General features: G+C 38.8%; 1 protein-coding gene across 1 annotated transcript; it reads right to left on the reverse strand.

The window, feature by feature from the left end:
• Positions 1-1,310: 1,310 nt before the first annotated feature.
• LONRF1 (LON peptidase N-terminal domain and ring finger 1) lies at positions 1,311-23,027 on the reverse strand (the record flags this gene model as incomplete). The annotated part of the gene is made up of 11 exons (XM_010838863.1): positions 1,311-2,741; positions 5,114-5,266; positions 9,513-9,675; positions 9,789-9,947; positions 12,402-12,523; positions 15,482-15,596; positions 17,415-17,511; positions 17,612-17,852; positions 18,389-18,538; positions 21,505-21,627; positions 22,878-23,027. Coding segments are annotated over 11 exons (1,632 nt in total), but the record flags the coding sequence as incomplete, so codon positions are not given.
• Positions 23,028-24,363: the final 1,336 nt, after the last annotated feature.

Consider the following 24,363-nt stretch of genomic DNA (forward strand, 5'->3'; position numbering starts at 1 on the left):
TATTTTCTCAATCTAAATATCTTTATCCAACTTCCCTTTTTAATTGGCATGTATTTCAACTCTGTTCAGTGGTCAGCCTATGTCTTGGAGATTACGTCTGTCTAAACTGCTAGACATTAGTCTCAGTACTCGAGAGGCTTTATGTATTTAATTCGGGTATCCCCCCTAAACGCTATAAGTAAAGTGTAAGGAAAGTGCTATGGATTCAGGGTTCTAGCTGAGTGAAGGTATTCAAGTTGACCTTGAGGAACAGGAAGAACTGCACATGTAGAGACAGGTGTTTAAGAAGGGAAGAGCAACAACCAGCTACCTTGGCTTGAAATATGGAATTCCTGACAGAACTTAGTCACTTAAAGTGACAAGAGAAAATGTGTCTGATTCTTCTTTTTTTTCTTTCTGATAAACTGAATGGGAATTATAGGAGGAAAAAGATTTCCAAAGATTTTCTATAGACATAGTAATTATCAGAGATCATGTACCACAAAACCAGGGTCGAATGATAAATAAAACCCATGAATTCCCATTAGAAAGCAGGTGTATATAGACAGAGACCATTTACTGCTGTGTGTGTGTAGACACACTGCAGAAATGTATCACAGATGTGGATCTAACACCAGGTAACGCCTACTGCCATGTGATACATAATTTGAGAACTATACAGGTAAACTCTTCATTGACACCACCCAGACACTACTTAACAGACATTAGATAGTTTATTACAAGAAAGTGCAATCTAATACTTCAGAAAACTATTCATATGGTACTTTTGGGAAACTGCTCATTCTTTGAACATTTTCTGTTCAACTATTCAAGATTCTTGAGTAGCATAATTGTGGGGACAAAGGGTGGCCCTCTATCTAGGCAATCATTTCTGCCTTTTTGAAAAATAAAAACATTTGATATTAAGATGACTTATTTATATTTGAAAAATTCTAGCTGAGAAACTGGGGACCTAAGTAGTTAAAACTGTTTAGTCAAGAGGAATCAGTAAGAGTCTTATCTTTATCCTTAAGGGACATAGATATTTTTAAAAATTATTATTTTTAATTGAAGGATAATCACTTTACAATGTTGTGTTCATTTCTGCCATACATCCATATGAATCAACCAAAGGTATACAATATGTCCCATCCCTCTTGAACCTCCCTCTAGATTGTCACACAGCACCAGGTTGAGCTCCCTGCATCATATAGCAACTAGGGACAAATCTTTTAAGAGGTTGCAAAATGTGTTTTAGAGGATGGGCATAGAGCTTCCTTAAGACACTTCACTGTTTGGTCAAAAGAAGACCAAAAAAACATATTTCAAAAATATTTTGAAAGCTGTATTATTTACATCTCATAACACAAAACATGTTCTTTTTTTGACATTGACCTAATAATTAAGAAAAAAGTATTATGAATTTAGCTTTTATTCAAAATTAAATAAGCAAAAGCAAAATTTTTAAGAAACTTTTTACAAATTACTTACATAAAAGAAAGTTAAGAGGGACAGTCACAAGTCTGCAACAAATAATTACAAAAGTATCTAGGGCAGCATGAATACAGACCATGTCACAGCATAGTGACCTAACTGTGATATGAATAAGGCATAACTAACATTTGCACCAAGACCAGGATTAAAAAAAACAAAACATACTTTAAAAGCTTAGTTCTACATTAAGCTTCTTTTCCCTCAGATCCTTAATGGGTTTATACTATGTAATTTTTTTAAACAAACACATCATGTCAAACTATAAATTACACAGATGGGCAGTTAATGTGAAAAGCCCCCCCAAAATGTACAAATGAACTGGTACTGAACTGAGTTCTCCATTTACCTTTATGTACAGTTAAGTGTAAACCATATTTTCACAGTTTTAAGTGTTTTATGAATAGATGCACAGTACCAAGTCAGGTTTGCAGTTGTTCCTGAAAACTGGCTCTAGGTTCTGCATCCGATGCCCGTCGGCTATTGGGATGCAAGTATTTACATAAATAAGAAACCGTGTCATAGTCAATGGTCAAGACGGTTCAGCAAGAGCGGTATTTCCGACAAAGAGGGATACTCAATACCATAGCTTAAATACTTGTGCAAAGTAAGCATTAGGACAGAGAAATCTGAGGCAAATTCAATTTGCAAAAACTTGTATCGCTACTGTTGTAAACTTGGGCAATAAATGACCCTCGGCAAGTACTGCTCTCTATGGCTTTTTTTTTTTCTTTTAAAATTTTAAAGCCAGAGAAAATGCACTCATACTACCCACACGTGCAGAGACACACACACGCACGCACCCACCCCACATACACACACAGTTCTCATTTCATTTAGAGTATGGTACATAGTGCAACTTCATCACAATGTAGAGGTTTAACACACATTCAGTGTGTGTTTTTCTGTGCAAGTTCTTAGTGGTCTAAATCCTAGTTGAAGGTATTCGTTTGCAGAACCACATGACTCAGGAGGTTGAAGAAAAAGAAAAAAGAAAACGAACAGTTTCCTTACGTTTCTCAAACCAGCACTGGATGTGCAAAGGCAGCGGACAACCTGGCCGTCACCCCAGCCAGATTAGGGTAATTTCAGAGGAGGATCCAAGCAGTTGGTTACTTAGATTGGTCTCTGGAAAAATAAGTCAGTATATGCTGTATCTTTGTCAACCGTTCTTTCAATGACTTCATTGACAAAACCGACAGCTGATAGCGGGGGTCAACAGGAAGGACGGCAAGAAGCCACCAACACCAGGCCGGTCCATTAGGGATTGCCTAAAAAGAACCCACATCTTATAATGTTAACAAAACAAGTAGTTATGTAGGCCCAGCAGCAACATACCACCACCAAGCTAATCTGGACTGAGCAGTTCACAGCGTTAGATTCTCTTTCTAAATAAAATCTCCCTACCGTTTTCCATCGTGGCTGTAGCAACTTATATTCCCACCAACATTCCCTTTTCTCCACTCTCTCTCCAACATTTGTTATTTGTGGCCTTTTTAAATGATGGCTATTCTGACCTGAGTGAGGTAGTAGTCTTGATTTCCTCACTGACCGATTGGTTTTTTAGTAGCATACTGTTCAGTCTCTATTTAATCATTCTCACTTCTTTTCCTGCAGTTGATTTCTGATTTCTATACTCTTATTTGTTGAATGAGGTTAGTTCTGTGTCCTAATATGTGCACTTGAAGAGAATGAACTTTTTTGGATGTCTATTTAGAAAAGACTTTTCATTATTTTTTTAGGATAGGTTTAGGAATTGCTGTATTCTTTTACTTTTTGCTTTTCTAAGAAATTGTCTTTCCTTCTATTCTAAATGATAATCTTGCTGGGTTGAGTATCCTGGGTTGCAGGTTCTTCCTTTCAGGGCTTCGAATATATCTTGCCACTCCTTTCTGGCCTGCAGTGTTTCTGTAGAGAAATCAGTTGACAGCCAAATGGGGCGGGGTCCCTTGTAATTAACTCTGTTTTTCTCTTGTTACCTTTAGAATCCTTACACTTTCGCCATTTTAATAGTAACATGTCTTGGTGTAGGTTTGGGATCCTCTGTGCTTCCTGTACCTGGAGATGTGTTTCCTTCTTTAGATTTGGAAAGTTTTCAGTCATAACTTCTTCAAATACATTTTTGATCCCCTTTTCTCTTTCATTCCCGTCTGAAATCCCCATTATGCATAGACTGGCCCACTTTATTTTATCCCATAGGGATCTTATATTGCTTTTTTTTTTTTCATTTGGCTTCCTGTCTGCTGTTTTGATTGGGTAATTTCCATTGTTCTGTCTTCCAGAACACTTATTCTTTTCTTATTCTCTCATGATTCATTCTGCTATTCATTGCCTTCAGCTTAGCTTTCATCTCAGCAAACGAGTTTTCTAATTTTTCTCAGCTCCTCTTTATAGTTTCTAGTTCCTTTCTAGAACAATCTGCATTTATGTTGATAGCCCTTTTTAATTCCTTCAATTATTTTCACTGCCTCCTTTTTGAACCTGCTGTCTACTAGACTGAAGAGGCCTATATTTCATTGTTCTCTTAGGGAATTCTCTTGGGTCTGTTTACTGGGAGTGCCTCCTCTGCGTCTTCATTTTACTTACATTTCTCTTACTCTGGGTTTAGGAGAAACAAGTAGGCACTGTAGTCTCGGACGGCTATTTACAAGTGGGAGCACCCCTGCACAGCTTGTGTGGGTTTAATAGATTTTGGCCAGAGTGCTGTTTGGTTTGGACACCCGCTGCCTCTTTCCTCAGGCTGCCTGGTCATCACCCCTCACTGGGGGCGTGCAGGCACGCGGCTCGTGGATGCTTCTGGAAGGGCGGGGGTTGGCGCCCACTCAGGGAACCCTCTGCAGGGGCAGCGAGTGAGGCCCCCTCCGGAGTCCGGGACGGCGGTCACGGCTAACACCCCCGGAGCTCGTGTAGTCAGCCCCCTGCTGCCTGAGAGAAGCTCCTCTGGTGGTCCTGCGCCCCCAACAATGGCGTCCTGCGTCTCTGGCGGCCCAGGCTTCTTTCTGTGCTCCCCCAGCAGGGAGCGCCACACCCCAGCCCCTTCAGGCTCTCCCCCGGCAGCCAACCCCCCTCCTCCCGGCAGGGTCTGACCTCAGAAGCACCCCCTCTTCCCCGCTGGCCTCCCTGCCAGTGAGGGACCTCCCAGGAACCGTTTCTCCTTCATGGCTCCCTCCCAGGGGCGCAGGTCCCATCCCAATTCCCTTCTCTCTTTTTTTCTTTCCTGCCCGGTTATATGGAGATTTTCTTGCTTCTTGCAAGTCTGAGATCTTTACATCAGCGTTCAGTAGGTGTTCTGTGAGAATCGTTCCGTAGGTACATATAAGTTTGATGTGTCTGTGCGATCTTGATCCGACCTCCTATGTCCCACATTTGACTCCTTATCCCTCCTTCTGAAAAATCCTCACTAGAAGGGCTTTCTCCTTCTCTGGCACTAACTCCTAACAGACAGCTCAGCTCACACCTGTTTGCTTTCTCTTCCTATATAAGATGCAGTGGGTACCACTGTGCTAGAAATATATGGTCATGAGTCTAAGGACCAGACAAAGGAAATGTTGAATGAAACTCTAAAGATGAAGAAACTTAAAAATCTAACAATTTGGGTTTACACACAGAGTGAAACTTGGAAACAGTATCAAAGCCATCGTACCTGCAGGTTTTCCTCCCGCCCAGGCATTGATCCAAAGTGCTGAAGAATCTGGCTTCGAAATCTGTCTCTTAAATTCTGAAACCAGCTGCAGGCTTGAGAGTAGACCAAATCATGAAGTTGCCGGAGGTTCTCTATTTCATCTTCATTCTCAACCTAGAAATACAACAGTAAGATATCTGTGTTTAGTCTTCCCATCCACACTACCAATGTTATAGAAGTGGAGGAAAAAATATTTAAAAAGGAATACCTGTCCCAGTGCTGGATTAGAGTGTTTGTGTGACTGACTTCACTCAGCAAGAAAATCTCTAGGTCCATCCATGTTGCTGCAAATGGCATTATTTCCTACTTGTTAATGGCTATGTAATATTCCCTTGCAGATATGTACCACTCCTCTGTTGATGGGCATTTAAGTTGCTTCCATGTCTTGGCTATTGTAAACAGTGATGCAGTGAACACTGGGGTGTATGTATCCTTTCAGACCATGTTTTTCTCTGGGCATATGCTCAGGAGTATTATTCTTATGAACACAGTAAACCCCGTACATTTCTGCCTCACATAATACCAATAGGCCAGACTCAGACAGCAAGGCCTGACCTCCCAGCACAGCTAACCTGGCCTTGCTGAGTTAGCAGTCCAGCTGGGAGGGGCAAGATGGAGAGTGAGTTCTCAGATAAAGGTCTACAGGGACTGGGAACTCATCTCTATGGATCAAGGGCCTTTGAAAGCAGTGGAACAAAAAAGCAGAAGAATACAGTTGCTACAATCAAAGGTAAGATTGGGGGAGGTCTCAGGTGCAGATCTGCTGTGGCAAAAGTAGGAGGAGCACAGAGGAAAAGCGTAATTACAACTTCTACCAGGGAGTTGGGTCAAAAAACCAAAACACGCAATAACTTAGCATAATAAAGCCAGAATATCAAAAGATAGAGAATACATTATGCAGTGATGAAATTCTGCTGTAAAGTCCTACCTCAATCCCCTCTGTACGCTCTTTGGACTACTGGTTCATCAAACTGCAAATACAAAATTAAATGCTTCAGCCTTCCAGCCTAAGATCCAAAAGACTAGGCACATAAAACACAGGTGGGAAGATTGAGCATTAACTCATCCATCTGATATTGATTTCTTTAACACACACTCATATCCCACTCGCTCTGTGCCAGAGAGGGCTATATTTCACATACATTAATGCATCTGAACAAATACTGCCTTAGTCAGCCTTTCATATGTCAAGAATGACTCAGTATAAAGACAATGAGACTCTAAAAAACATCCTGATATATAAAAGGTAAGACTATAGTACACAAGAGACAAAAGAACGTAACTTTTTAATTTAATGACTTGAAAAATAAAACTGAAGATGAAAAAGCATCTGCTTTTTCACAACAATGTGGATGTGCTTAATGCCACTGAGAGGGTATTGGTACAAAAGCAGACATATGGATCAATGGAACAGAAATGGAGAGCCCAGAAATAAACCCAGAAACCTACAATCAATTTTTGATAAAGGAGCCAAGGGGTATTGGCAAAGTTGGACAGCCACATACAGAAAAATAAACTCAAAATGCCTTAAAGATTTAAACCTAAGACATGACACCATAAAATTTCCTAGAGGAGGTCACAGGCAAAACATTCCCCTAGGTTTTCTTAAGTCAGTCTCCCAAGGCAACAGAAATAAAAACAAAAAGACGCTCATCACTGCTAATTATTAGAGAAATGCAGATCAAAACTACAATGAGGTACCACCTCACACTGGCCAGAATGGCCATCATTAAAAGTCTACAAAGAACAAATGCCAGAGAGGGTGTAGAGAAAAGGGAACCTAAGTTGGAACAGCTACTATGGCAAACTGTACTAAAAACAGAATTACCGTATGATCCAGCAATCCTACTTCTGAGCATACATCCTGATAAAACTAATTCAAAAAGATACACACACCCCTATGTTCACAGCAGCACTGTTCACAGTAGCCAAGACACGGAAACAATGAATGGATAAAGATGTGGTACACACTGATAATGTGTAACCAACAAGGTCTTACTGTATAGCACAGGGAAATCTACTCAATATTATGTGGCAGCCTGAATGGGAAGGGAGTTTGAGGGGAAATGGGTATATATAGCTAGGGCTGATTCCCATTGCTGTCCACTTGAAACTATCACAATATTGTTAATTGGCTATACTCCAATATAAAATGAAAAGTTAAAAAAAAAGATGTGATACATACAATACTACTCAGGCATAAAAAACTTTAAAATGCCATTTGTAGCAACATGGCTGCAACTACAATGAAGTGAAGTAAGGCAGAAAGAGAAAGACAAACACCCTATGATATCACCTACATGTGGAATTCAAAATACGACACAAGTGAACCTATGGAACGGAACCACAGATACAGAGAATACACGGGTCGTCGCCAAGGGAGAGGGGACTGGTGGAGGGATGAAGGGAGAGGCTAGCAGGGGTCAGCAGATGTTAGCTTTTTATATATATAGAATGGATAAACAAGGTCCTACTATATAGCACAGAGCACTATGCTCAGTATTCTGTAATAAATGAAAATGGAAATATTTACATTTTTTAAATATTTTATGTATAAATGAATCAACTTCACTGTTCAGCAGAAATTAACGCAACACTGTAAATCAACTATACATCAATTTTTAAAATCTTGATTAAAAAAATAAACATGATACTTGTTAAAACTATTACAAAAGGAAAAAGTATCTAGTTTCCAGCCTTTTAAAATTCAAGGGACCAAACCATGAACTTTCGTAAACAAGGAATGATAAAAATCATGAGTCTTGGTTAGAAAAAGGAGCTAAAAAGCTGGCAGAAGTTTTAAAGTTATGGAATTTCCTTGCAATAACAGAATCTAAAATGTTATTGAAAGACAGAAAACAGAATTACAACACCAAGGGAAAAAAATAACCTTGATATAAAAAACAAATTTGAGAAGCTTTCCCAGAATGAACAAGAAATCATTACACAAATGAGGCGCTAAGATGAAGAAAAATTTAGACATTCCTAAAACTACAACATAGAGAATTCAGTTCTAAACATCAAATCCCTAATACTTTCGATATTCTATCATACTGTCATATTTATATGTCATATATAGTCAAGGAATTTTGTCAGCAAATCCAATATATGGAGATGTAAATTTACACAAAACTAAAGTTTATTAGTTTTACAAAGAATATCACCTTTAGGAAATAAGTCCATTAATCAAATATGCTAAGGCACAGACTATGTCAATCAACTCAAAATTCCAACTCAATACTTCTAGCTCACTGCACAAAGTTTTCCATAGCATCTTTATAATAAAATAGGATAGGCAGTGGCAGATTTAATGAAGTTCATCAGCAGAGAAGCTTGTCAAGAGTGCAAGATAAAACATAGCACTCGAAGCCAGAGAGCTGGCTTTAAATTATCATCTTGGCAAATTATTACTAATTAAAACTCCTGAATCCTACTTTCCTTACCTGCTATCTATCTGACTTTTGAAAATTCAGTGAGCTACTGTTTGTAGAAATGCCCAATGCTAACACTCAGTAAATGCTGCTTGGGATGATCAAGCAGATCAATGAACAAGTGATAATACAAGATTTTCTGATTTTTCTAATTTTCTAATGCCCTTCCAAAGAAAATTGCCTTTCATTTGATATTTATAGTATCTCAAATCATTTTTCTGGTAGCTAAACTAACTGCAGATGCTAAAGCAGGTACTAGAAATATCAAAATGGTAGCATTAACCCTATTCAAGAAAATTATCACACTAACCCTCCCCAGGTAAGATACCACCTATAATTATACTGACAGTGCTGTATCTGTGATGCTCTAGAGTTTGTGTGTATGTTATCACTGAGGTTATCTTAGGCATATATATAGACCCATTCAAGGATTTCACGTTTACTTTTATACCAAAGTTCAATCTACTGCTGACTGTATCAGCTTTGACTACTAATTAATTTAAAAGGGAAGGAATTAGCAGGTTTCATAACTTAGGTTGGAAGTTCAACACCTGCTTTTGTTAAATAACTACCATGCAGCTACACATGACTAGATTCTAGGCACGGTGGTGGTTGTCAAGGCAGTAGAAATGAACAAAGTCTGGGTTGTGGCCTCCCAAGTTCTCTTGGAACTCAATAATTAAGAGCAAGATGATATAAAGGTCCACCTGAAACTGTCACAACATTGTTCATCAGCTATTCTCCATTATAAAATAAAAATTTCAAAAAAAAAAAAATGAGAAGCAGGTAATGGAGCTAATTTGCCTAAGTATTGATGAGGGTCTCTGACAGGAAGAACTGGTTAATGTGCCTAGAAAACTGTAGCCTTCACGCCTATACAATGCCTAGGACAGAGTACACCAATGCTGAAAAAGGGTAGGTTTTAATACCTTAATATCTTCCAGGTATTCAATGTCTGCGGTGCAATATCCATCTTTCATTCCTCTTTTTAAAACCCTAAACCGCTTTCCTCCAACGGTATCAACCACAGACCTTCCATCAGGCAAGAAATGTACATTTCTAATTTGTAACATACAACCATAGTCTGCAAAACTAGAAGAAAAACTCTAGTTAGTACCAAAAGTTCAAGCCACAGGCATGCACGTTTTCAGCAATATTCACAGAAAACTCAAGAATCAATAAAAACATTTAGACAAAAAGCATACCTATTCTGTGTATCACTGACGCACATCCCAAACTGTTTAGTTCCAGTCTGTATACTTCTTCGAATCATCAATCTGTATCTTGGCTCAAATACATGAAGAGGGCAAGGCACAGTGGGATAGGCCATAGTGCAAACAAATATTGGAACATTCTTGGTCAAGCTGAAGAAGAAAAAAACTGCATTAGTATACATCAGAAGATACAACAAAAATGAGTAAAACTTTCAATAAGTAATAGAAAACAAAAATTTACTCTAAGATCAGGTAATTTTCATTCTTGGCAGGAATAAGAATCAGCATCCCCTTCATTTAAGCTTATGTTGATACAATATTAATCCTAAAACTGTCTGTAAATTCAAATTTACTTGTAAGAGGATTGCAAAGTTGTCATATAGAGCTATGCACTTTTATGAATGAAAAAGCAATTGATTGTAATTATTTTATATTAAAATGTTTAAAATATTTGTAACATGACAGAGTTATTATCTTCTATCCATAAAACACTCTTACTCTTAGACAATAATAAGTGAGTTCCTGCAAAGGACAAAAAACACCTTTAAAAAGATTTTTAGTCACTAAAATATTTCCTAACAAAAGCAGGTAATTCAATGGCATACAATTTTTTCCAGATAATTAAAATGATATTTTAATTCCCAGATTGGCAGGAAATATGAAGGATAAAGGCAGCACTCAGTTTCTCATTAATCTAAAGAAACCCTTTGGCAAGGGTATGGGGAAAAACTGGCAGTTGATGGGGGCAGTTTGAAATAGTACAACCATACCGAAGAAGAATTTGGCTATATACATCAAAATTTTTTTTAAATATTCATATCCTTTGAACCAACAGGTGTACTTTTTTCTGCAAGTATTGTAAAAATGTTCAAGTGTACAGTTGCCAAAACTTAGAAGCAAAAAGAGACAACCAGTAAAATAAATTATGATGTAATCATAAAATGAGATACTATATTTAGACTTTAGATTAATGAGAAAGGAAGTACTGAATAATGGGAGTAAAATAATCCCATCTTTGTTTATAATGTATTTATATATATTAAAATCAGGAAGGATATACATATTAAAATCAGGAAGGATATATGCCAAAATGCTAGTGGTGATTACCTTTGAGTTACAGACTATGGCTCTCCCTGCCCACCCCCAACTAATATTTTCTACTCTTTCTTCAAAAAGACCACAATGTGAAGTCTATATGTAATACATGTTTAACATACAAGTCCTAATTCCTCTACTTTTAAAACTGTGTCTTTTACCATCACTAAGCACTCTTATGAACATAAAAACAAGGGGGGGTGCACAACCCAGTATATCTTTTAATTAGCAAAACTTGTAAGTACCAGAGAATGAGCTACCCTTAAGAAAATAGCCCAGTTAGTACATAGCAAGATTCCCGAGGCTTCTCTGCATCACACGCAGCTTCCCTTGCATCACTACTCCTGTCATTCATGAATTCCAGTCTGTGTGTGTGTTGGGGGCGGGGGGGAGGTCTGGTCCTGTCATTGTGTTGAAGTATTTCAAAAATAAATCTGAAGCTTTCTTGTATCCAGCTTTTTGCAGCGTTGGTCCAAAAGGTTTCTAATCCACACATTAGAATATTTTCTATCACAAAGTCACAATAAAATATCAGTTCCATCAGAAGACAAACCACTATCAACTTCTATAAAGAAAAGATAGAAACCTTTCTTCTATTGAAGGCCACTGACCCGATGACAACATTTGGTGGACACATACTAAAAACAAAAAGTCTGTAAAGCAGTTATTTTTCTCTTAGAAAATGTTTTAATTTATATTAAAAAAAAAAAAACTAGAAACAGCATGTAAAAATTACAATTTTGGTCTTCAGTGTCCAGTTAAAGTGGGAACAGGAAAGAGTTAAGAAATTAGAAACCCAGTAAAGAAACTTGGAGACTGAAGAAAATGGTGAAAGAGGTCAAGTCATGGAGGGAAGAGAAAAGAAGAAAAGTGTGAGAAAGCAACACACAGAGCAACAAAATTACCCAGCCCTGATGAGCTTTTTATGTGCTCTCAGTAGTACCCTGTACCACTGAATCCCAAAGTTACCACCAGGTTTTTCACCTTCCTGATACTAAGTCAATTATGCGAACAGTCAGTATCTTCATTGAGATTTTAGCCCCTAAAGTCACCCCTTCCAATTTGTCTCAGGTCTCAAGGTCCCACCCCCTTGCAAACCTCTGATTGGCTACTCCCCCTGCCAATCCAGGCCACTTACCACTCTACTTTCTCCTATGGGCGGGGACTGATAGTTGAGGGCGGCAGTTCCCAGCAACCACCTCCACCAGCCTGATGTCCCTGGAGGAACACCCCGCGATCGGCCGCCACCCCAGCTAAAAGACTGGTTCAGTGTGGAGAGCTGTCAGGACGTCACTCCCAACAGAACATCTGGAAGTTACCAAATAAACCTGAAAACCTCTGAGTGTTGAAGACAGGGGAAATTAACCAATATTTGTTTACGATATGCCTTTGACTAGACTGGGTTGAACTACAGACAGAACCCAGCTGGCTGTGAGGAGGCTTCTCCTCATTATTTCAAAGGGTAGTAGTTTGATTTGATTATGTTAATTTGTATGAGAAGAAACTTACTGTGAGAGTTCAGCAGTTTCTTCATCATATATTTTTTTTCTCTCAGACAGCTCATCAGGCAGATACTTCACTATTAAATCTTCCAACAGCTGTGTGACACAGTACCTCCTATCTGCTAGATACTGAAAGACAATATTATTTTACATTCCAGCACTTTTCCCCCCTACAGTACAAAACAGGTAAAACAGTTTAACTCATATAGTAAAGCCTTTATTACATATTTACACAGGCGGTTCTGAATTCATTAGTGAGGGGGAACAATACAACAGATGACGCTCAACTGGAAAACCTGCCTGAAGCTTAGCTCAAGAGCATTCAAGGTAAGTCTGCAACCCGAAACAAGTTCTGTATATAAGACGACCCTTGCCTTGCTATGATCACACATCATTAACAGCAGTCAGCCCTGCTCCTGCCGTCTCCCACACCAAAGGTAAGTTCCTTCTGACAGTGCGTGTGTATCTGAAACTAGCATTTCAATCGAGAAACAAAAATAAGGAATAAAGAAAATAATGCATTTGCCTTAAGAAAAGCAAAGTTGCTCCCTTTTTTTGTTCCAGATAACTTTTCTTTCAGATTTTTCTTCTGCTGTCATCCCACTATGACTACTGATGCCCATATCTTATCAAGAGGCTGCTTTTCCTATGTGAGTCACCCTCTGGGTAAGGTGGTACGTTTGTGCCACTCCATAATACTCTGAACGCTGCCACCCTGATACATTTTTGTGTTACTTTCTCTTCCAACTGCCAAAAGCCATCTGACTATCCTTCAAGGTCTGGCTGCAATTTTACCTTTTGCATAAAGTGTTCCTTATTTTTCTGTCTCCTAGGAATAACCTTTAATATATAGAAGGCAGCTACCATACCCTGCACTATATTAGCTGGACAGGGATATATTATATCTCTGTAACTTAACTAAGAACTGCATAGGGCCAAGGACCAGTTCAGAGTGTGTACACAGAATTCTGAACAAAACGTGTGTGTGTGTATATACGTCCAATACCAATTTGCTTAATGAGGAAACTCTTGTGAGACAACCACAAGACAAAGAGAAACCAGCTTTTCCCCTAGATCCAGCAAAAATAAGGGCTTTGTCAGTATCTAATGAAGTACAGAGTAGAAAATATGAATGGTGGGCAAATGGCTTATACTTGTGGTTTTTCAACTTCGGCAAGAACTGTGGCTTGTTAAAAGTGCAGACTGCTGAGCCCTCACCAGGTTCTGATTTAGTGGCTCTGGGGAAGGGTCTGCGAATTCATATTTCTAACAAGTTCCCAGGGGATATAGATGCTGCTGGTTGGGGGAACATACCTTGAGAACAACTGGGCTATTGACTGGAGAGATGTACTCTTGAGCAGATAATATATACATATATATAGATAACTTAAGAGTTTATTATAAAATTAATCAAATTAGAGATATAAAAGCAATTTCAAAGCAATAAAGACATTTTAAAACTTAAGACTCATGTATTAAATTTGGGAAATATGGCCTCTCTTCCATTACTGGTAAGAATCTAAATTTGTACATTACTTGAGACCTAGGCAATCTGGCAATTGGTTTTAAGAGTCTTAAAATATATGGCCTTTGATCCAGTAATTCTCCCAGGAATTTATCCTAAGGAAAGAGTCAAAGACACTGACCATAGTATACTTAAAAAAAAAAAAAAGAACTGAAATGCTCCAAAACAGAAAAATGTTGTATCATTGGACTACTATGCTGCTATGAAAATCACATCTTTGAGATGCATTCAGATGAAAAAATGAGCAAAGTAAGTAGGAAGAGCAGAAAAGTAGAGCATATCCATTTTATCCGTGTAAAGGTATATTTAGACTTTACCAATTATACATGGTGTCAAGTCAGGACAAAGGATAAAGTTATTTTTAAACAGTATGTTAGTTAAGTTTTTAAATAACATCCTTACTTTGTTTTCCTTAGAACTTCAGACATTTAAGGTGCGATAACTCTAAATTTAAAGCATAGTAAATATATAAGCATATCGAAAAACTTTGTAAAACCAGGAAAGATAGCATGTTTCAGAGTACTTTATCTGAAAACAGAGTCTAAAAGTTGAAAATGTAAAACTCTTTAAAGATTTATTTTAGGTTTCCTGACTTTGTAAACATTCTATGTTTTGTGTTCCACTACACGTAGGGTTGCTATGTTGTATGAAATGTAACAATACATATATGCTATATGACATCTGTACAGAGCTATGCCTTCTACATAGGAAATAACTATTTTTAATAGCAAAATGGTTTTCATCAAATTTTTACATTGTATTTTCAAGACACTTTTTTTCTTAAAATCTAGAGACAGAATCACTCTCCTGGATCAATGCTACCACTGCAACAAGAATTCTAAGGCTCTGGCCTCACCTTGGAGGACATCAAGCAGGACTGAAGAGGGTGCTGCCCTCCCACTGGTTACAGAAGAGACCCACCTGAGATCCAGCTGTTTTCCTAATGCAGGTGATCTGTGCAGACCACCTGCCAGACAAGGAGGGGTGTGGGAAGCCTCCCTCTCCTTGCCAGGCTACCACTTTCTAGAACTGTGCTGTCCATTGTGGGAGCCACTACTCACATGTGCCTACTTAAATGTAAATTAATTAAAAGTACAGTCCCTCCCACACATGTGGCCAATAGCTACCATGTTGGACAGCACAGATACAGGGCATTTCCATCAATGTAGCAAGTGCTACTGGATGTTGGTCCAGACGTTAAGGGGATTGACTGAGGCCTGAAATCCAACCTAAAAATGGGGGTGGGTGGCAGGGCAGTTGAGATTCCCCAATACTGTCATTAAAGTCAACATATTCCTGACCAGATACTTGATCACACCTCATCTGTTTAAAAAATTAAGTATAGGGATTCGGTCTTCAGACTCTGCTTTCTCCCACCCTCTCCAAACTCACTTTCCTCCAATACTAGCAGATGGGTAATGAGACATGCATGATCCCTTTTGGTCAATCAGTATGTATAATGTAATTTATTCTGAACCTAATAATCATTATTTCTGTGGCTAAATAGAAGTCAAACCATGTTGCTACACGTAAGAGCAATAAACAAATACACAAATGCTTACCTCTTTTAAGCTTTCTTTGCAAAGAGGACAATATGGTGTGTGATCTAAACAACGCTCAAGACAGTTCTTACAGAATGAATGTCCACAAGGGGTTGTCACTGGCTCAAAAAACAACCTGAAATCAACCAGAATACATGTTAGTTTTCACCATAAGCTGTGCACTGGAAAAACTGAACCAATAATGTAACCGTAACACCAGCTTCTGTTTAGAAGAGGAAGGAGGGTTTGACAGGCACGAGAGGAGGGAAGGACCAGTGGTAAACGCCAGGTACAGCCTCCTGAACTGTTTAAAGTTCACCATCATCGGGGGTACCCTGCTTGGAGCTGTACGGACTGATATCACCACCATTCACAGGGGCTTCTGCAGCCTCGAAACGGGGCTGGTCCAAACTGAGATGGGCAGTACTTCTAAAATACTTGCACCAGACTAGTGCAAGATTAACAATGTAAACTGTATTATTACTTATTCATTTGTTTTTGTACACTCATCACTTTAAAACTGGTTTGCTTATAAAGCTTATAAAAAGCCTTACTATATGAAATTCATTCAAAATAATCCAATGAATATTACCATTGAATCCCAAAGAAAACTGATGCTCAAAACCAGATGTGATACTCAAACAATATGGAAAAACTAATTTTCCTTACATTCTAGTTATTTCCTGAAACACAATACTTTGGGAGTTCCCAGAAGTATTGTTAGATGTATAAGTACTTCAGAAATCGTCGGGGTCTGATCCCCTCACCTCAAGATGAAGCAGCCAAGGGTCAGAATCAAGGGACGTGGTTCAGAAATACCTGGTGTGGCCAGTTCCAGGTGCTTGACACACTGTTCCCTTGCCTCCACCACGATTTATATAAATGGAAAATGTTCTTTTCAAATTATCAGTCTTAGAATTACAAGCATTCATATAATGGAAATCCTTATCCAGTGTTACTTAAAAAGGATTTTGGAGTTAAGATACATAAACAAGATAGAATCACATACACACAATACATCATTGTATTCTTACCCAAATCTAAAACCATGGAGTCTCAGTAATAACATGCATAGCTTTTATAGTACAATTCCTCAGATACTTTCTATATTTTAGTCATTTGATTGTTGTAAGACTTAAATATAGCATGGTGGTAAAGAATCTGCCAGCCAGTGCAGGAGATATAAGAGATGCAGGAAGATGCCCTGTAGAAGGAAATGGAAACCCACTGCAGTATTCTCACCTGGAGAATTCCATGGCCAGAGGAACCTGGTGGGCTACAGTCCACAGGGTTGCAAAGAGTCAGACACAACCGAAAGACTGAGCACTTGAGCACGTGCACATACACACAAATCCTGACACCACTTTCTAAGTGAAAAGTCAAAGTTAGTTCCTCAGTCATGGTAAAGAAAGGGAATCGGCCCACCAGGGAAGCCCCTTCTAAGTAAGGAAAAGCTAAATAAGGTTCAGAGATTATATTATTTGCCCAAGATGTGAAAGGAAAACCGAGGACTAAAATTCTTATCTTTTGATTTTTAATTCACTACTCTGTTACTTCACACAGCTTATGCTTAGAGTTCAGTTCAGTCGCGTCCAACTCTTTGCAACCCCATGGACTGCAGCACACCAGGCTTCCCTGTCCATCACCAACTCCCAGAGTTTACTCAAACTCATGTCCATCGAGTTGGTGATGCCATCCAAGCATCTCATCCTCTGTCGTCCCCTTCTCCTCCTGCCTTCAGTCTTTCCCAGCATCAGGGTCTTTTCCAAGGAGTCAGTTCTTCGCGGCAGGTGGCCAAAGTATTGGAGTTTGGGCTTCAGCATCAGTCCTTCCAATGAATATTCAGGACTGATTTCCTTTAGGTTAGACTAGTTTGATCTCCTTGCAGTCCAAGGAAGTCCAGTTCTTACAGAGTAGATTACCTTTATCTACTCATAAAATTTGACATACTTACCTCATGCAGAGAGAACACTCAAAATCTGAGACATCTATTAATTCTTCTGGGACATCACCGTAAGTTAATGAAAACGTACAGACTTCAGTGGGAATTTCTATTAAAACAAAGAGATGGGGTTATCTTTTTTAGGAAAAAATTTGGAAGCCATTCTAAAAAAATCAATGTGTTTTCTGTGAGTGTAGTGAAATTTTTACCTCCCTGTCTTTTCAGCTTATTTCTTCCATCTTCATTTACAATCACATCCTGGTCTAAAAGAGACAACTTTCTTTTCAGCAGAACACCTTTGCCTTGAATGCAGAGTGAGGGTTCCGAGGACACTCTTTTTAAACAGTCCTCTCTGGCAGGCATGTCTGTGGAATTGATAGCCTGTGCTGACCGAGCACGGTTTAGGCTTCCTTTGATAGGCTCTGAGGTGACCTCTGCTATTTCTTCATTCTACAAAAAAAATGCAACAAATAAGGGTAACTGACTGTATGTTTTTACTGTCCTTATTGCTCTCGCCAAGAACTAAACTGAAGTGAAACTGTGATGTCTTGAAAGCTTTATTTTATTGTTCATTTAAAACAAAACCAACTTTTAATTCTAAAACCCTGGCAAGAAAAGGATTTTTGCCAGTACTTAAGAGAGCCCTAGACATCAAGCTGACTTCTGTCATGATGAGGTTTAAGTAGTTATGCTAATATAGTTGTTTCTACTACAAGGAAAGTAAGATAAATACAATGTTCTGGTTTTTTCCAAGAGACAAACATTTCTGACATTCAGGTGATGTAACGTGATTAATGAGCAGATATTTCACATAAAAGTTTTTAGTGTAAAATAAAAGGTCACAAATGGAATCCTATTAAGGCAAGCCTTACTAAGTTGAAAGTACCTACATAGATTTTAGTATTAATATTTGAAACTAGGAAAGTGAAGATCTTGTGAAGAAAATGGAAACACTAAGCCTATGACCGTCTTCTCTCACCCCTTACCTGCTCTGGGCTCAGCTCACTGGCAGAGTGAGACTCTTCCATCACTGAAGGAAAACTGAAAGGTTTGTTTTTAATACATGGTAATGAACTCCAGGAAGAGTCCTTCAGGCCTTCTTTTAAGTTTTCAGGTGATAATAAATCACATAAAATCTGTAAGGAAGGTATCATAAAGAATAATGAAAAATATAAAATAGTTTATTAAGGATAATTTAGTTACTTAATATTTAAGAGGGCTTTTCTTGTGGCTCAGCTGGTAAAGAATCTGCCTGCAATGTGGGAATCCCTGGGTTGGGAAGATCCCCTGGAGAAGGGAAAGGCTACCCACTCCAATATTCTGGCCTAGAGAATTCCATGGACTGTATAGTCCATGGGGTCACAAGAAGTCGGACACGACTGAGTGACTTTCACTCACCTCACTCACTCAATATTTAAGAATTTCTGGCAAATTTCATATGGAGTATAAACTATAAAAATATCCAATCACTTTGTTGTACACTTGAAACTAATAATATTGTAAGTCAGCTATACATCAACTAAAAAAAAGAAAACTTAGAGCTAATATTATTTTTAACGGGCAGGGAAGGAACAGGTTAAGTAAAAAAAAACAAGGACTTCCATGTTGATTTTAAAAGTCCTGCCAAAACCAAGGTATGCCTCCAAGGGGGTCAAACCGCATCAAAGGAATGGTTCAAAAGGAGGGCTCAGGGGTGATTAGACTGGTGGCCTGAGAAGGTGCCCAAGGTAAAGGTTTACATGTATATATAAGGTTTGTAGAAAGACGAGATCTTAAGAGAAGTGGAAGATATTTACCTCTGACCATCAGCAAGTCCCATCAGTCAATATAGTTAATGGTTCATCCCGATGTATATTCTAAGGCTGAACTTAGACTGTTTGTGTGAACTTGGACCTTTAACCACAGAACTAAAATTCCATGTGTTTACAGTGAATTTAGCTTCTCCCTGAACCAGTGACCTGTACGGTCAGTCACCACCCCCGGCGTTAACGGGGGCACCCCATGGCAGCCGGCCCAAACGGAGGCAGCTGCAGTATCTAAACTCTGGGTGCTTCTCTCAGAAACACCAAGGGGATTACGACAGAGGAACAGACTGGCTACAAGGAAATGAGAGGGATTCAAATTTGTTTGCTTGTCAAATAAGCTGTGTGTATGTGTACAGCATATACACATTTCTTAAAGTCCCAATTTGGAAGTTTGGTTTTTCAGCTGTTCTATCTCTCAAGGCACAAAAATCAGAATTTTCCATAAATCTTTACAATGTAAATAAAAAGGAAATATACATGGTATTAATGAAAGTGTGTGCATCTGTAGGTGCTCAAGCAATAAACCGTTTAATGAACAATCACTAAAGAATTTGGGTATGTTTTTACATTTCCCCTGATTAAAAAAAAAAAAGTATTAAACATACCCCCACCCTAGAAGACTGTTACTTGACTCCTAGGTATTTACTGAAGAGAGATAAAAACATATGTTCACAAAATGACATGTAAAAGAATGTTTGTGGCATCAATTAGAAACAATCCAAATGAAAATCACCACTAACTGTGAATATCACAAACTGTGACATGTTCATACCACAGGATACTTGGTGAAAAAAGAAAAAAATGACTGGATGTGTCTCAAAAACATGTTGAGCGAAAAAAAGAGTATATACACTGTATGTGAAGGTTCAGAACAGGCAGAACTAGTCTGTGGCACTAGAGGTCTAAGCAGTAACTCCCTCTGGAAGCACAGAGAGAGGGCATCTGCTGCAGAGGAGATGAGGGAGCTTTCCAGGGTGATCTGCAATAGTCTGTATCTTGACTGGGGTGTTGTTACATGAATGTATAATTTCTCAAAACTCACTGAACTATAAAATGCCTTTTATTACATGTAAATTATACCACAATTTACTCCAAAAAAAAGAAAAAATATTTCAAGGCAGTAGGTATTTTGCATTCACCTGACCTTATTAACCAACAAATAATTACAGAAAAGTAAGGATACCCAGCAGCACGGAAAATGCAAAATTATAAGCCCTTATAAAGTCTGCAGTCTCACCAGGGAGATCACTCTAGCAAAGAGAACACAGCAAGAAAACACACAACAGTAAGCCGTGTTTTGTTAAATCAGTGGGCTGGAACATGCATGCAAACAAGCCTTATGGAGGATGTTGGCTTATTCATAAAGCATTTGGAATGCAAGAAAAATTCCAAAGTTCTCTTACTTTAAGGGACATAAGAATCTCCTGAAGTGCTTGTTAAATTATACTCTAATTCCAGAGATTCTAATTCCAAAGGTCTGTGGTGGGACCCAGGAAATCTTTGTGTTTACCATGCACTCAAGATGACTAACAAAAAGCCATGTTCTGAGAAACACTACAAACGCAATAAACGATGTGGCCTCTTTGGGGGACACTGAAGGGAACAACATGACTGGGCACTGAAATTGTATTAGGATAGATTTTCCTAAAACATTTTTCAGAGACTCTAGTCTTCCCAGATGTTCTGTGAGTAAATCTGGCAAAAGCTGAATGCTGTTGCATGCTAGCAAAGCAAAAACTCTCGAGAAGGGCTGAAGAAATCTGTTTGACTGGTTTAACCCAGTGTTTCCCAGAGTCATTTGATCAGAGAACCCCTTTTCCTTTTAATTAACATCTACCACTGAACAAACTCTGGAAAGTGATGTATGGAGTACTGAGAAAACTAAGGCGAAATAAACTGAGTGGGCAGTACTACTGGCAACCACGGAAAGCAAGCAAAGTTGAGACCTGAAATGAAAGGCAAAGGAAGCCAATAAAAATTCCTGAGCAGGAACATCATGACAACAGTATTTAATTAAGAATGACTGGTCTGGCTCCCATGGAACAGACTATTAGAGAACATCTAAATTTAACTAGGCAAAAGTAATCCATTTAACTCTCTCTGAAATGTTCTGATTTTGGTAAGAACTCAATATGCTAATAAGTATATTGAACCTGAAAACCCCTTGTCAAACTGCTACTAAATCTGACTTATGGACACCCCTTATGTTCTTACCCCAAGAGTCTAACTGGCATTTGTAAAAAGACCTGTGTTGTTGGGAAACTGGCTGGAAGTGTTACAGTTGGTAAACGGATTACCTTTTCTACTTCTAGCTTTGCAGGTGCGAAATCTTCATCAAGCGCTAAGCACTGAAGAAACAGTTGTAAGGCATCACCTAAAAAACCAGCATCGTGGAGGACTTTTCCTTTCCTGAAGTAGACCTTTAATAAAAGCACACATACCCAACTTTTATGGATGGAATTGTTTTTTGAAACATCAATATCACATAAGGTTAAAAAAAAGTTCTACTTGGAAATGTTCATTTTGAAACTCTGAATGACTCTCAGGAGCCCAAAGCATTTTAAAGGCACATTTACACCCTATCCGGGAGAGGCACCTATGATTATGAGGTCCAGAAAATGACTCCAAAGCCACATTTCTAATTATATCCTGTCAATGATAAGTCCAGAGGGTTCTTTCCTGTTTAATGGTTTTAAGAGCTTCCCTGGTGGCTCAGTTGGCAAAAGAGTTCTCCTGCAATGCAGGAGACCTGGGTTCGATCCTCGGGTTGGGAAGATCCCCTGGAGGAGGGCATGGCAACCCACTCCAGTATTCTTGCCTGGAGAATCCCACGGACAGAGGAGCCTGGTGGGCTACAGCCCATGGGGTCTCGCGAGAGTTAGACATGACTTAGCGACTAAACCACCGCTGCCACCAAAGCTGTCTGTACAAATCATTTTCCCTCGTATTCTTAACACTGATTTGACTTGTACCAACTGGTCATGTCATCATGAGATTCTGAATCATTTTATTAATTTATAAATTTTACAGCATCCTTACTATATAGTCCTTAAAGGCATAGCTTTGAATGCAGAAAAAAAAGTCACATTAAAAGATGACTTTTAACTTAAATAACATATATGGGAGATGGACTGATTTGCCTTGACAGTATTGGTAAAAAGGAGAATTTGTAAACCGATTATATAATATATACATGCTGCAGATCTTTTTTCAAAAGAGCATGGGCAAGGCCCCCATCTACCATATTAAACGACTGCCTCATCACCCAGTTCCCATCACAATGCCTCAGTCAACTCTTCAGCCACAGAACCTTTTCTCTCTCCATTAATAAACCTCCTCTACTGACAACCTATTTGGGTCCATCTCCACAATAGGGCCAGATGTATGTCTTTGAGAAAATGCTGTATATTAGAGTTTGTTTGTTTTTTTTTTTCCTGTGTGTCGAATTCAAATTGTTCTCTAGTTAGGAAACAAACATTTCTTATAGTTTAAAAAACTGTCAGATGATATTCATCCACTCAAAATATTGACCTTAGACTTCTAGAACTATTCTATATATTTAAAAGAAATCGCCCAATCCATTTCGTTGTAACTTACAATCATAATTGAAATGCATATTCCCTACAGTTGAAATTCTTAAATGTATGCAAATGTAAAACAGTAATTTTACCTCAGGCCAATTTGGCAGTTGAAAGAGAACTGCATTTAAATCTTCTATAGCTGCTTTAAACTCTTGGAGACCAGCATACGATTCAGCTCTGTAGATTTTCAGAGTCAAGTCGCTGGGCTCTGAAATCAATGTTATGAAGGTTTGATTATTTTTAAAAGATTACTGTATAATCCACGGAAACATCATACTAGGGTAAGAACTGACTCCGCGATTCTATTCAGTAACCACTGACGCAAAGGCAGTGAGCCAAGCACAGTACAGGTGCAACCCACTGGCATACTGACATTTCCCTAAGTTAGAGCAAATCCTCGGAGAAGGCAGTGGCACCCCACTCCAGTACTCTTGCCTGGAAAATCCCATGGGCGGAGCAGCCTGGTAGGCTGCAGTCCATGGGGTCGCAAGGAGTCAGACACGACTAAGCGACTTCACTTTCACTTTCATGCATTGGAGAAGGAAATGGCAACCCACTCCAGTGTTCTTGCCTGGAGAATCCCAGGGATGGCGGGGCCTGGTGGGCTGCCGTCTATGGGGTCGCACAGAGTCAGACACGACTGAAGCGACTTAGCAGCAGTAGCAGCAGCATAGCAAATCCTTATGGTTAGATTATTTTAGTGGAGGAAACTGATTTTTTTAAAAAACTGAAAAATTTTTGATAATATGATCACCCCTAAGAAACAATGTTTTCCTAACATAGGTAAAGATTTAGAAGATGTATCTTAGATGTTCAGAAGATTTGTCTTTTTGTGGTAAATCTTTTTTCATACCTGATTTTGAAATCTTTATAAATGACTACATGTGTAACTACTGCACATGCAATTCCCATAGTTACAAAGACTGACCGAGGCACGATCTTAGGAGAGGACACGGTGGCCCTGTTTCTGGAGGAAATGGGTTGACAAGAGTCAGGTTTCTTAAGAGGGAAAATTTTTTAAATTCCTTCCATTAACAAGAACAGGATTGGATGGCCCCAGAATGATTTAATTTCAAATATTTGAGGGTAAAAAGCTTTAAGTGATAATTTCACTATGCTGTCTCTACTTGAGAAACCAAACTAGTATCCAAAGGCACTAAAAATTTCAGACACTTCGTTGGTTCATTTATGATACTATAATCAATTACTACAGGTCATGTGGAATCTAGGAAAATGGTGCAGATGATCCTATTTTCGTACAGACTCGGACGCAGAGAATGGACATATGGACACCAGAGGGTAGAAAGGGAGGGTGGGACAGATTGAGAGGTCAGGATGGACATATATACACTGCCATGCGTGACACTGCTCATGGGAACCTGCCGAGCAGCACAGGGAACTCAGCTCGGTGCTCTGTAATGACCTGAGGGCTGGAGGCAGGCCCAAGAAGGAAAGGATTTTGTATACTTATAGCTGCTTCACTTCAGTGTACAGAAGAAACACACACTGTAGAACAATTATATTCCAATAAAAAAAGGTTAAAAAAAAATTACTACAGGTACATAGATTCTGAAA

The sequence above is a fragment of the Bison bison genome, unplaced genomic scaffold (assembly GCF_000754665.1).
Source record: "Bison bison bison isolate TAMUID 2011002044 unplaced genomic scaffold, Bison_UMD1.0 scf7180017864105, whole genome shotgun sequence".
Taxonomy (NCBI): Eukaryota; Metazoa; Chordata; class Mammalia; order Artiodactyla; family Bovidae; genus Bison; species Bison bison.